Raw genomic sequence first — 12,925 nt, forward strand, 5'->3', positions numbered from 1 at the left:
TTATTCTTATTAAGCTGGATTTCACAAATCAGACTGTTTTGACAACACCTTTGTAATGATATCCAGTTTCTTAAAGTATCAAAATTAATCTGAAGCAACCATATATGGTCTGATATCGACTGTTTAGTTCTTGTGGGATAGTTGGACTAACCCGACAATAAACACTTTAGTCACATTAAGACTGGCATTCAGTGGTGATCCCTTCTGACCTTGGATGCCCGAAGAGGTGCTTTTAGATCATTACAGAATCAAATAACAATATTTAAGGGAAACAATCCTCTTGATCAGTTCGCTGGGTCAAGTTGATGGAGTCTTTATGGTGTGTCCATAGGAAGAACACAAGATCCTGCAAGAATTGTAAACAAAAATCCCTAACATGTGATGGAAACAAAAATGCATGTAACCCATCTGGAATTTTGAGTTCTTATTAAATTCAGCTTCTTGGAAACATTCACCTCCATGATTAGGGTTGGCGTGTGGAACTAATCAGCCAATCAGAAGCAAACACAAAGACATAAACAGACTAAACTCATATGACACTTTAGTAGTCCCACTTACAATTTGACTTATTTATGTGGAAGTCTTAATTGAACCCACTAATTTGTAGCCACCATACACTAAGTCAGAGCTGTCACATTTGACAAATTTAAAGAAAGAAAAAAAACAAGAATCTAGTTATCTTAAGCTTTTATTAACAGTCTGACATGCTGACAAAGAAAAAGAAATCAATAGAATTTGGATATTAGGACAATTTTGGAAACAATTGCAGAGATGTGCTCTCCTTCTTTGAAACTCAAGCTCCGGTGACAGTTTTGGAGGCCGCGCTCATTTATCACAAAGAAGGCATCCTCGATTCCTCCAGGGAGCGGGAGCCAGGAAGAATGTGCAAAATCTGATTTAAAACAGGCTCTTCTTCTTTTGGGAGATTTCAGTGACTTGTCCTACGATGACACTTGGATCACGGGTTTAAAAACGCTGAATTCGTTTTCGTGATGTAATTAGGAAAGGCATGTTCTCTTAAGGCTTCTTGTGCCCAGTTAATATTAACGTCTGGTGACCAGCCTGCTGCTTCATATTAACCTCACTCCTCCTTGCTGACCAAAACTACGCAGATCCACACCAAACCATCACTCTGGAGCGTCACTGTCAGGCTCAGCCATGTTTTCATATCGTACAGCAGCTTTCCTTATCTTAATGCTCTTTCTTCTCCATGGTGAGTCTTGCTTTTTGAAGTTCTGCGTGGTTTTCTGCAAATGGTAGAACTTAAAGACACTTTTCCACACACACTGCTGTTTTTTTTTCAGTTGTTGAAAACGAAGCCGTATCGTTTCCTTGGTCCTGCCCCACCCTCAGTGGAGTGTGCAGGAAGGTTTGCCTTCCATCAGAAATGTTCTTTGGACCTCTCGGCTGCGGCAAAGGCTTCCTGTGAGTAGAATTGTGAAAATGCTTTATCTGGTCATGTTGAGCATGTGTGATAGCAGAAGAAATTCAATTGCTTTTTCATTCCTAGGTGCTGCGTTTCTCATTTTCTATGAGGTGGACGTTTCTGATCAGTGTCTGCAGAAATCCAGCAGTGCTAAGAGACGCTCCGTTCATCAAAGATAAAGAGAAGCAGACATCATGTTTGGCTTTTGAAACAGGATGCACTTTGTGACATTTTAACTGCTCACATGTTTATTCTTGTTTGCTAATTTTAAAATGGCATACATGTTTTGAATAAAAGATGCAGATTATATTTTCTTTTATTACTTTTTAAAAATATATATATTTGTTTTGTTTAAGTACAGATTTTGCTTTTGCTTGTTTTGTTTTTTTTGTTTTTGTTTTTTGCTTAATGGCAAAACAGTGTTTTTATCTGGTAATAAATATCCAAAAGTAAATTTTCCAAATCCTTTAATTAGGGATTTGGTCTGGTGTTCTGTGTCCAGCAATCATTGAGCATAGGCTAGACTCTAAAGGTCACCAGTCCATTACAAAGAAACACAGAGATGCACAACTACACATTTCTGTTCTGGTCGGAGGGCCCAGATAAAAATGAAGACTCACACAGAAAGACTCCAGTCAGGATTTAACCTTTCAGACTTTCTTGTTGTGAAGTAATAGTGTTTAACAACTGCCCCATGGTGCAGTCCAGTTCTAAATATGCACAAATATGAGTAGAAATTCTTCCAAAAGACAGTTTTGTGTTTTATAAAGATCATATCTGACAGAAAAAAAGCATGCCTTCAAAATTCAGCATTTGTTTATTATGAGTTGCAAAAAAAAGTAATGAAATATAAAAAGCTTTATTTCTTATTTAAGGATTATGGTACTTCCACAAAATGCAGCTGGGAAATTATAAAAACATAATAACCCTAACTTTTCGCCTTTTTTTCCCCCCAGATTGAGGATATGTGCCATATTAAATGAATATCTTAAATATAAAAAAATGAGATTACAAGAACTGAAACATTGTCAGCTTTGTATGCACACATTGTCATAGAAAGTATGTAGGAAACAGACAAACTGGTGCCAGAGACTCTGATAGAGAACTTATCTGAAATCAGGAGGAAGTGAATGTTTTGCTCACAGAAGCTTGTTTCTGTCGTTGCAGTGCCAACTCATAATTAATTTATAAATGTCAAAAACTCCATTCATATAAGGCACCGTTATTTTCACAATGACAGGGGAAAAAAAGAAAATGCTATATCTACGTCTTAAACAATTAGACTTTGTGACTGATACTCTAAGAACTATTTTTCTTTGTTTGCATTGCATTACATTGAAGCTGAAGTTCAGCTTGAACAGGGCTGTCAGATCTGCATCTAATTGTTGCATTAAGTTACCTCTAAAGTGTTTTAAATGTAAGTTTCACAAATGTGCAGCCAATTCCTGAAGGCTAAGAAGAATGAAATGATTTTGTTTTTCTGTAATCATAATGACCTTCAGCCTCGACTGGTGACTCAGCTTTTACAAAGGCAGTAAACGTGGCGTTTTCAGGAGGACGCCACGATAAGCCTCATGCAGGAATAACTACATCTGTTTACACAGGCTTTATTGGACATAGATCATATATGTAACTTTCTTCCTTCCTATTATTTTCCTGTTAGCTACATTTGTAGATTTGGATGTCGTATAACACTGAGAAAACATGCAGAAGTTTCTATTAGACATTTTCTTTCCATCCCTAATTCTAAGAGGGTTTCTCTCACACTGTTCCAATTTTGTTGCCATCTGAACTTCCATTCCTTGGTTTCTAAATAAAGAAGAAGTTTTCTAATAAAATTGTGGAGACAAACACTCCAGGTGGTTTGGTGGTACCTCCAACAGGACAGTGATTGAAAATGTTTTATATGATTAAACCTCCAATTGGATTGTGCCTCCTTTTATCTCAAACCTATAAGAAGCTTTGAAAGTCGTGACATCATCATCTGGGCTTGCCCTCCTTGTTTAAAGAGATAGTAATCTACATGTAAACTTCTGATTTTGAAGACATCTATACATAAATATCTGATATATTCTTTCTCTCATTATTATGGCATTTAGTAAATCAAAAATATCTTTGGTCTTTCTAACTGAAATTAAACAAACATGTTAAACTATTAGCTCAAACCTGTCAAAATATGATGTTTTTTCTGCATTTCTTTAAGACTCTTTCCTAATAATGTCTCCGAAAGCACAGTTCTTTCAGTTTATTTGATGCATTTCCCAAAACAATTAGTACAAACTAATCTGGAAGTGTTTTCCATTGCACAAAAGTCAGATCATAATAACAGTTCCTGAAATTGCTCAAGACAACTCTATGCTTTATTAGCATAGCCATTTTAATTAAATCTACAGTTACAGTAAGTTCAGTTTTGCTGTATTTAGTGAGTGCCAGACACAAACATATGCTCCACATTTTTACTGCATATGATCTTTCCAATTCAAAGTTATTATAGTATCGTGCAAAGGTAAAGTTATTTAAAACAAACACACTTTGGGTAAAGCTGTGCACAACTGTAAACAATATCATCAATGAAAACTGAGAGAAAGTGTTGTGAAATTATGATTTTTCAGGAAGGAATGGTAAAGAAATACATAAGACTGACAGATCTGTAGAACTAGTTCAACATTTTTTGATTGCCTCAAGCAAATGAAATGAAGGCCATTTGTTTTATAGGAAATGACTATTCAGCCTTCATCCATACACTGACATGACAAAATCAAACGATGTTATAAAACACCAAAGAATTGCATGGAAGCAATTGATGCACGTCCAAAAGTATGCAATTTGTTGGAAGGAAGCCTGCTACTACAAGGCACTAATGTTGTTGATGATGGACTAATATACGCCAGAGAAATACACTAATACGAAAAAACCCCCCAGTAAAACAGTATTTTACGTAGGTCTAACGCCAGAGGGCACTGTCTGTTGATTGTTGAGTTCAGCGTTTGGGAATTTGACAAAAAGTGCTTTATTATTTCAAGGTTGTGTTTTTTTCCTGCATTGAATTTCCCTGCAAAAAAAGCGAGTTTTTTCACATGCCATGCCTGTATAAGTTGAAAAAGATAAATGTCTGAAACGCCTCATGACCACTGAATGCAGTGCAACTAGTCTTTCTGCCCGTGCTTGTTGAAACCTTCATTTCCTCCGCATTTGCTCTGACTTTCACTGTTTTTCTTACTTACAACACGGAATTATGTTATGTTATGCTGTTCTCTTAATGCCTACTTACTTTAGAATAAATCTGAATTTCATGCTGGCTCCTGTAATTGGAGGTGCCAGCATATTTTTTTCCTCATATCTTTTTGTAGGTGTTATAGAAATAGGCAAATAATCAGTTGTCCGCTCCCGGGTTTTTCTTTGAACGTGAGTACTTTTCGTAAGCAAGACAATGACCGAGGATTTATTTATTTACTTGAATTCAAAGAACTCAAAACAATGCATTCTCATTTCACACCAATTGGTGGCGGTAGTGAACATTTAAGTTGACAGACAACTAAACAAAAGCAACAAAGACCACGAAGAAGAAAATGACAAACAGTAGCAAACAAACCTTAGCAGTAAGCGGCTAATTTAGCTTGTGGAAACTTTAGGTTTTAGTTTCGTCGGTTTTACGTTGGATAGATTAATTATTTTTGTTAATCTGACTCGGTATAAACTATGTGCACGGGCTCCGGGAGGGAGACGAAAATAGAGCCTGTTATCTAACATTTGCTAACTCTAGCCAAACATCGGCAAACCTCAAGTTAATCCTTTCCGTTTGTGGTGTTTTCTACTGGAAAATATATACTGGTGGCGATAAAGCAGTTAAATTGTCCAGGAAGAAAGGTCTGACTCACTTAAGGATTTTCTGTTAGACGGTTTGAGTTTCGATACACCCCTCGGTGTGGAGGCGTAAACAAGGAAATACGGTGAGTGCCTTATTAAAATATGACATGTACTGTATTGCTTTTGAAATCTTAGTTATGTACTTCTGTCTCATTCAGCGATTCTCTGATTTGTTTTTGCGAGGCTAGCAGCTCATGTTGATATAAAAAAATATATTTATTTCCCTAGATAGCATTATTACCTAAATTACTTGGTCTATTAAAACATATCTGTTAACTTCTAAGTAGCTTTAGTTCGGCATAAACCGCATCTTTTGCAGGTCAACATATCCATACTAACCTGTATTTATGTTATTTTTGCTAACAAAATGCTTGTAAAGTAGACTGAAAATGCTATACTCTGAGAACCACAATTTGAGCAGCTACTGATACGTATTGGTATGTCTCTATCAATCTTGTACATCTATATAAATCAAGGTTTGCTCATTGTCATTTAATTAAACCAACATATCGCTAAAAAATGTTTTATGTAAGTCAGTGCATTGTAGATCTGGCTGCTGTATGTTTAGTGTTATTGTCCTGCTGGAAGGCAAACTTCCGGTTTTCTTTCAGTATTGCTGTATGGATGCCATGTAGCAGTTTCCATTTTCTGTTCAGACCAACTTTCCTGTTTCTGCAAGCGCACACATCCCCATGGCATGATGCTGCTACCACCATATAACTGTGTGTTCAAGGAGATGTGCAGTAGAAGTTCCCATTTTGGTCAAAGTGATCACTGTGATCCATGTTTTTGCTCTTTCTCCTGTATAGTTTTTGGTCAAGAATGTGCACACCACTCAGATATTGTATTTGTAAAGTGCTCTAAATGCCCTACCACTACTACTAATATGGACTCTTTTCTATTGGACTATAAAATACTTTTAGGTGGGCATGTTGAAAAGTGTAATGTAGTAGGTTGTCTCCATAAGTCATCCTTAAGATATAAGTACCTGATCTCACTGCAACAATCGTCTCAGAAATTTGTTTTTTTGTGTGTGTGCAAAACACAGAATAGAATATATTTACATACTGAAAAGCAGAATGTCAATACTGTCTAGATGACAGTTGGTTCAAACTTCATTATTATTAAGGCCTGCTGTCCACCCACTTCACAGTTCATTGTTTGCATATCTGTGTTTATTTCCATCGCTAATTAACCTGAATTGTCTGTTTGCCTTCAAATGTTAATGCTGACTGCAAGCACTTCAGTCTTCTTCCTTCCACCAGAAGAATCCTTAAAGGTTTTTATCCTGTGTTGGATTTTGTTTTGGATTTGATAGAATCATTTTAATCTATGTCACAGCTTGTACAAGTGAAAAACAAGTGTACAAGAAGAAGATAATCTCTTGGCACTAAATATCTTGACAGTATCAATCTCATTCTACCTTAAGTTCTGTAAACAATATCCACTCTTGGCTTCTTAAACCAAGAGTGGAACTTGAGCCTTAAAATTAAGGCTCAAGTTATTTGATGCCAGATGTTTTATTTCATTCTCTTTGTTTATGATCCTGTTGTTCTTATTTCTTGCATTTTAGTGCCGCTGAAAACAACCGAGGATGGCCCACCTTGCTGTGTGGTGGAAGCGCACTCAGCTGAGTGTCTTTTTACTCGCTTTCAGCTGCATGTGTTTCCCCTCACCAACACATGCATATATATTTGTTGTAAGTAAAATCAAAGCTTTACATTTCACTTCCTGCAATGATGTATGTATATTCCACTCATGTTGTGTGTTCGCTTGGCAGCATTATAAAAACCAGACCGACCTGATGTTTGAGGACCTACCTGCTTTTTTTGGACCTCCTCTTCCTAAGCAGGGATTGATGGTGAGGAGAGAGATTTTATTTATTACTGCTTCCGGATGAATATTGTTGATGTTTTTTTCTTTTTTCCTGACTTCCTGCTCCTTTCATCCTAAAAAGGGAGTTTTGGTGGTCTCCCATCCACTCAATGGTTGTACAACAATGGATCCTCCTCCTCCGAGCTACGACACCAACACCACTAAATTTATTGCTCTCATCAGGCGCTATGATTGCAATTTTGACATAAAGGTGAGCCACGTTCTACAAAGAACAATTAGTGATGTTTGTGATAGAATCTAATCCTACGTATTTGTGATATTGTTCCAGGTTTTAAATGCACAGCAGGCTGGATACAGCGCGGCAATCGTTCACAACGTGAACTCTGACCTGCTTCTCAACATGAACTTTAGCAATGGTAAGTGTTTATCTCGCTGTGTTCCCTCTTACCCTGGAAGCTGAAACTTGGATAGGATAACAGTTGATCTCTATGAACTCTTTGATTTAAATGCAAAAAGAACATGCTAACAAATGGATCTCACACTTTATTTTGTGTGACTAATTTAATGATAAGCAAGGAAACAAGTGTTTAATTTCAAGTCAAGTTGATTCTCTGACTGCATTTAAAAATATGTGCAATCTACCACACTTGCATTATTCTAAGCGATTAAATCTTTTTATTTTCTTTTTTTCCTTTTCAGAGACTATTGCAGATCAGATTGAAATTCCCTCTGTGTTCACCAGCTCCTACGCTGCAAGGAGGCTTAAGGAGGAAGTAATTCCAGAACACGGGTGAGGAAAAAAAAATAAAACCTTTAAGACGTTCTCTAGGTAATCAGAAAAATGCCAAAGCAGGCGCATAATAGCCAGCATTAGATTTAGACATGATAACAGTTACAGACTGTGGTCATGTTGTTGTATTTAACAGATTGTTTTTCTCCGTTTCTCATCAGGGCCTATGTGATACTCAAGCCGGAGTTAGTTTTTCCACTTTCGTACTACCTTATTCCATTCACTGGGGTACTTGGGATGATTATTATTGTGATGTGTGTAGTCCTAGTAAGTATGCACGGTTCCTTCTTTGAAATAGGTTATCTTACAGATCTTAAAGCATGTTTCTCTTATTGAATAGAGTTTGGCAGTTGGTGTTGTTTATGTGAAATGCCTCTCATACTTGTTTCTCCACCCACTGCTTACTGACGAATAATGTTTAGTGTCTGAGGCGTAAAAGAAACACTTCCCTCGTAAAAGCAATAACACTGTAACTGATTAATCTTTCACTGCATTTTCTCTCTGAAAATCATGTTCAGTCACTTCAAGCTTTGCGATTTATTGACAAAGCTTCATGTTTCAGGGCTGGGCAGTAAATCAATAACTTTATATAACATGATAGACGTTTGATCAATATCTGTAGAAAATGCATCTGATTTTCCTGATTTAATGCATTAATAGATGTTTGGTAAATCAGCTGCAGACTTGCACCTTGTTTCTTTAAGCTCAAACATGTACTTAAAGTTACTAAATTAATTTTTGTTTTGCTGTCTTAATAAGCTTTTGTGAATGAGGTACGAGTTCGGTGTGAGTCGGGTAACGGTTAGGTTGTTAAATTTTAGTGTGTGTAATAATGTCTCCTGTCTGTGTTGCTCAGGTTATACGGTGTGTGCAGCACAGAAAACGTCTGAGGAAAAATCGTTTGACCAAGGAGCAACTGAAGCGCATTCCAACTCACAAGTTCAGGAAAGGTAACACCTCTGTAGTCTTTGTACCGTCACTGAGATGCATTGATTTTTTTAATTTTTTTTTTTGTATTATGTACATTTTGTGCAACTTTAATATAAGGAATTTTATCCTTTGGGCCTTTTTAAAGGTGTTATTTATTTATTTTAAGTCTGACAAATCAATTTAATTAGACTTTGTCAGTGCTGTTTAATTAAAGTTACATTTCTACCTCAATTGGCTACTTTTTCATTGATATTTTCTTTGAGAAAAGTTCTTGAAGTCAGTGACGTTATTAATTTCTTCTTTTCAAGGCGCAAGTCCATTTACCAGCTCCTTACTTTCCTTTAATTTCAGGAGATGACTATGATTTGTGTGCCATCTGTCTTGAGGAGTATGAAGAAGGAGACAAGCTGAGAGTTTTACCTTGCTCACATGGTAAATAATTTGTGTGATGTTATGTTAACCATCATGTTGTTTAAGAGATTACCAAGAAATCCTCTTAAAGTTTTTTTATTAGCTTAAAATTTTATTGAGTCACCATATTGTTTTCTTTCTTGAATGTTCCATTTTTCTTTTAGCGTATCACTGCAAGTGCGTCGACCCGTGGCTCACCCTGACCAAGAAGACCTGTCCCGTGTGTAAACAACGCGTGACCCGAAACAACCCGGAGCATTCCGAGTCCGACTCTGAGGAGGAAGCCGGAGGCCGGGGAGAGGAGGAAGCAGCACAGGGCGAAGGAGACTCTGAGCGCACCCCTCTGCTGCGCCCGTCCAACCCCGGGTCTCCGTCTAGGAACCCGTCGGCCTACTCGGCCACCACCACTACTGCTCAGTGCCTTGTCTCTCCAGCCCAACGCGACTCCCCCGTCCTGGGCTATGATGGCTACTACTCCCCACAGGAGGACACTGACTCAGAAAGTGGTGACGGAAGAGAGGACGACACAGCTCGGCTCATTGGTAGGAACGGAGTGGTGGTCTGAACTTACCCGCCAGATTGTTAGCCCAATTTTAAACCCAAAAGACGAAAAGCGAACGGGGAGGAAAGTTTCGCCTGAGCATTCTGCTTCAGCATGCTTAGTTAGCTGGAAGATTTATAGTCGGCTAAAAGTTTAGTATTATTTCCACATTTGTTGATTTCCAACAAATCTTTTATCCAAACGTCGACAGGAAACTTTTTAAGTGTCAAAGCGCAAATCTGTTTCACCAAAGTCAAACGTTAGGAGCCGCTCCCCTTCGATGCACACAATGAGTCTCGCTGAACTTCTGCTTGTATTCTGTGGCTTTATCACATATGACCTAAACTCTGGTGTCGCCACAGTGTAACAGAAATCTGTGTGGTCAAAGTTACTTTGGTTGAAGTCGTTTATGAAGGAAAGTTCCCCGTTTTAAATCATCTCCTTTAGATGGTTGTTCTACGAGGAGGTGGGTGTAGAGGGTTGTTTATCTTTATAATTTGACTTTTTTTTTCAGAGGACTGGATTTTTCTGTTTTGATGATGGATTATACTATAACATTGGAAACACTTTAATATCGCTCTGCTGCTTTTACATTGTTGCTCATGTAGCTATGTGGGCGGTTAAGATTTTTAGCTTTATCCCATTTATTCAGTCGAGTGAACTCAGGTTTTTTTTTCCCCACAATTAAAGGTCAGTTGGATTTGTAGGTGAAAGAGCAAGTGCAAAAAAAAAAAAAAAAAAAATTACAATTGGGTTTGGTCATGTAAATGTTAGGTTTTTGCTTCACTTTTAAGCTTTGGAAAAGCTTAAAAGCCAATTAACTTTTTTTTTTTTTTTTACTTATTTTTAAATAATTACAGATTAAAATTTGTGATATTGAATAGCGTCTTAGGGAAAAAGTGCATTGCCTTTCATCGGCCTTGTTTTACGTGTGTGTTGTTTCTAACCCGAGTGGTCGAGATAGACACTCCTTTCTCAGTTTTTATTTTATTCTTGTGTCTTGTTCTGTAATCTAATATGTTGTTCCCTACCTTTGTGTCTCTTGGTGTATCTTTACTTGTAGCCTAACATCAGGACAGGACTAATCAAATTAAAGTTGGTGAAAGACGGCCTTTTTGGAGTTTTTACTGCTCATTTATGTAAAACACATCACAAGAGGAAGTCTTAAGTGATTTTGGCCATAGTGTTTTTATTCCTAAAATTAAAAAATATGAATCATGAAGATTAGTTCTAAAGTTAAAACTATTGAGTCCTTTTGTAATAAGTTGTTCTGTTTGACTCTAAAAACATGTAAACAGGGTTTTTGTGATTGTTTTTGCTTTATTTCTAACATAGTCGCACAGATATGCTTTACGAGTTTTGATTTTTCAATAAAGAATTAGTGCAATTTTTGTAACATTTGATACTGCAAGTCCATCAATCTTAAGGCAGAGGAAACGCTACATATGATGGACATAAATTGTGGGGATTAGCTTTCAGTGGGTAGAGCATGAAGGGGCAACAACAGAACTGTGGATTACTAACATTCCTTCACATTGTACGGCCCAATGATCCTGCACTGCTAAGGATTGACTTGGATCTGTTTTAAGAATCACAATATGCTTCAAATTTTCTTTTGTACTGTACTTTTTTTTCTATGTCTGTTTATGGAAACAAATGGAAATGGCTGATCTTCAAATGTTAATTATTACACTAATACATTTTGTTTTATTTTAGAATGTGCCTAGGTTGTCAGACTGTACATGCACAGTGTACAAAATAAGAATGAGAATCCATAAATTCTCTAAAGGTCTGTGAGGAGAAACATTAAATGTTTATGACAGAGTAAAAGGAATAGAGATGGGACTGCTGCCATAATTTGTTGTAATAAGGAAGGTTGAGTAATTTCTCTTTACAAATCCTCATTGACACAATTCTTGATAATAAAGCCACTTTGGAAAATAATTCTTTGGAGAGTGTTATTATTCAGGGAGTGGAGCTAGTGAGCTCCACTAAAGTCGTGAAGCCAAAGTATGACTTTAGTAGTCTTGAACTTTTTCACTTCTTGTTTCCTGCCTCAAAAGCACTTCTCCGTCTTCTACATTTTCTACCTTTTAGTTGCTGCTGATTGGCAACAAGTAAAAGTCACTACAGTCCATAACCAAGAAACTTTCAGCAGCAAAACAGGAGTCACAGATCAATGAACCAGCCTGACACTGTGAGAAACGGTAATTAGTAACAGTAGTATGCATTAACTCGATACCGTGCTGCAAATTAAAACATTTTCATTATCCCTGTGCAGGTCTGAATCAGCTGAACCTGAATGACTCACAGGTGGCTTCAAGAAAAGTAATAAAAACGCTAAAGCTTTGTAAAGCACAGCTCACCTAAGAGAATATTCCAATTAATTAATGGCCTTTGAGAGGAACTAATTAGAGCTTGGCACCTAGCTGAATGAAGTCTGCTCCAAGTTATGAAATTCTCACCCGTGAACACCGGACAAACAGAAACAATATCAAACCATGGGAGCTAAAAATATGTATGTGTGAGTGTAAAACATATTGACATACATGTTCTTGAATTTGTCATATTGTGATTACAAGTAATTTACATATTTATCGTGGTTTAAAAAGACTGAATATTTTGCAAATAGTTCTATGATAGAGCAACACTTAGTTGTACTTTTTTTTCTAAAGAAATGACTCCCCTCCCCACCAGGCTAGCCTGTAAGCTAACTCTCCGCCTAGCTTACAGGCTAGGCAGAGAGAGCTTTATTCAGAAAAGCACTAATGAGAAAAAGGATTATGATAATTTTGGAAAGCTTCAAATATTCACAGCTCACATGAGTATCTATCAAAAGGATAACTATTTATTTTACTAATTTGTAATTTGACCTTTAGGGAAGAGTAGCCAGAAGTCAAAGTGTGAAAATTGCTGTTGTGACAGAAGACCAATCCAATCTGAATTAGCTTGAACTATTTTTCAAAGAAAAACAAGATGGATTTCAGTCACTTTTTAGATTTCCATTAGTAAAGATTACTAATTGAATCTCTACTGATGGAAACCTCATTACTTTGTGTTTGCCTTTAAATCTCAGCAAAATACATTGAAGTTCATGGTTGTGGCGTGACAAAATGTGAAAAGG

At 36.9% G+C, this 12,925-nt stretch overlaps 1 protein-coding gene across 1 annotated transcript; it reads left to right on the top strand.

The window, feature by feature from the left end:
* The first annotated feature begins 4,969 nt into the window (after window positions 1–4,969).
* Window positions 4,970–11,745, top strand: rnf167 (ring finger protein 167). Its single transcript, XM_014994399.2, has 10 exons — window positions 4,970–5,376; window positions 6,867–6,992; window positions 7,074–7,154; window positions 7,251–7,379; window positions 7,458–7,545; window positions 7,829–7,919; window positions 8,081–8,186; window positions 8,776–8,869; window positions 9,201–9,281; window positions 9,425–11,745. The coding sequence occupies exons 2-10, from the start codon at window positions 6,888–6,890 to the stop codon at window positions 9,823–9,825; spliced, it is 1,176 nt and encodes a 391-aa protein (XP_014849885.2). The 5' UTR covers window positions 4,970–5,376; window positions 6,867–6,887; the 3' UTR covers window positions 9,826–11,745.
* The last annotated feature ends 1,180 nt before the right edge of the window (window positions 11,746–12,925 follow it).

Source organism: Poecilia mexicana, unplaced genomic scaffold, assembly GCF_051168715.1.
Source record: "Poecilia mexicana isolate PSO_F unplaced genomic scaffold, ASM5116871v1 scaffold_14, whole genome shotgun sequence".
In the NCBI taxonomy this organism is placed as follows: Eukaryota; Metazoa; Chordata; class Actinopteri; order Cyprinodontiformes; family Poeciliidae; genus Poecilia; species Poecilia mexicana.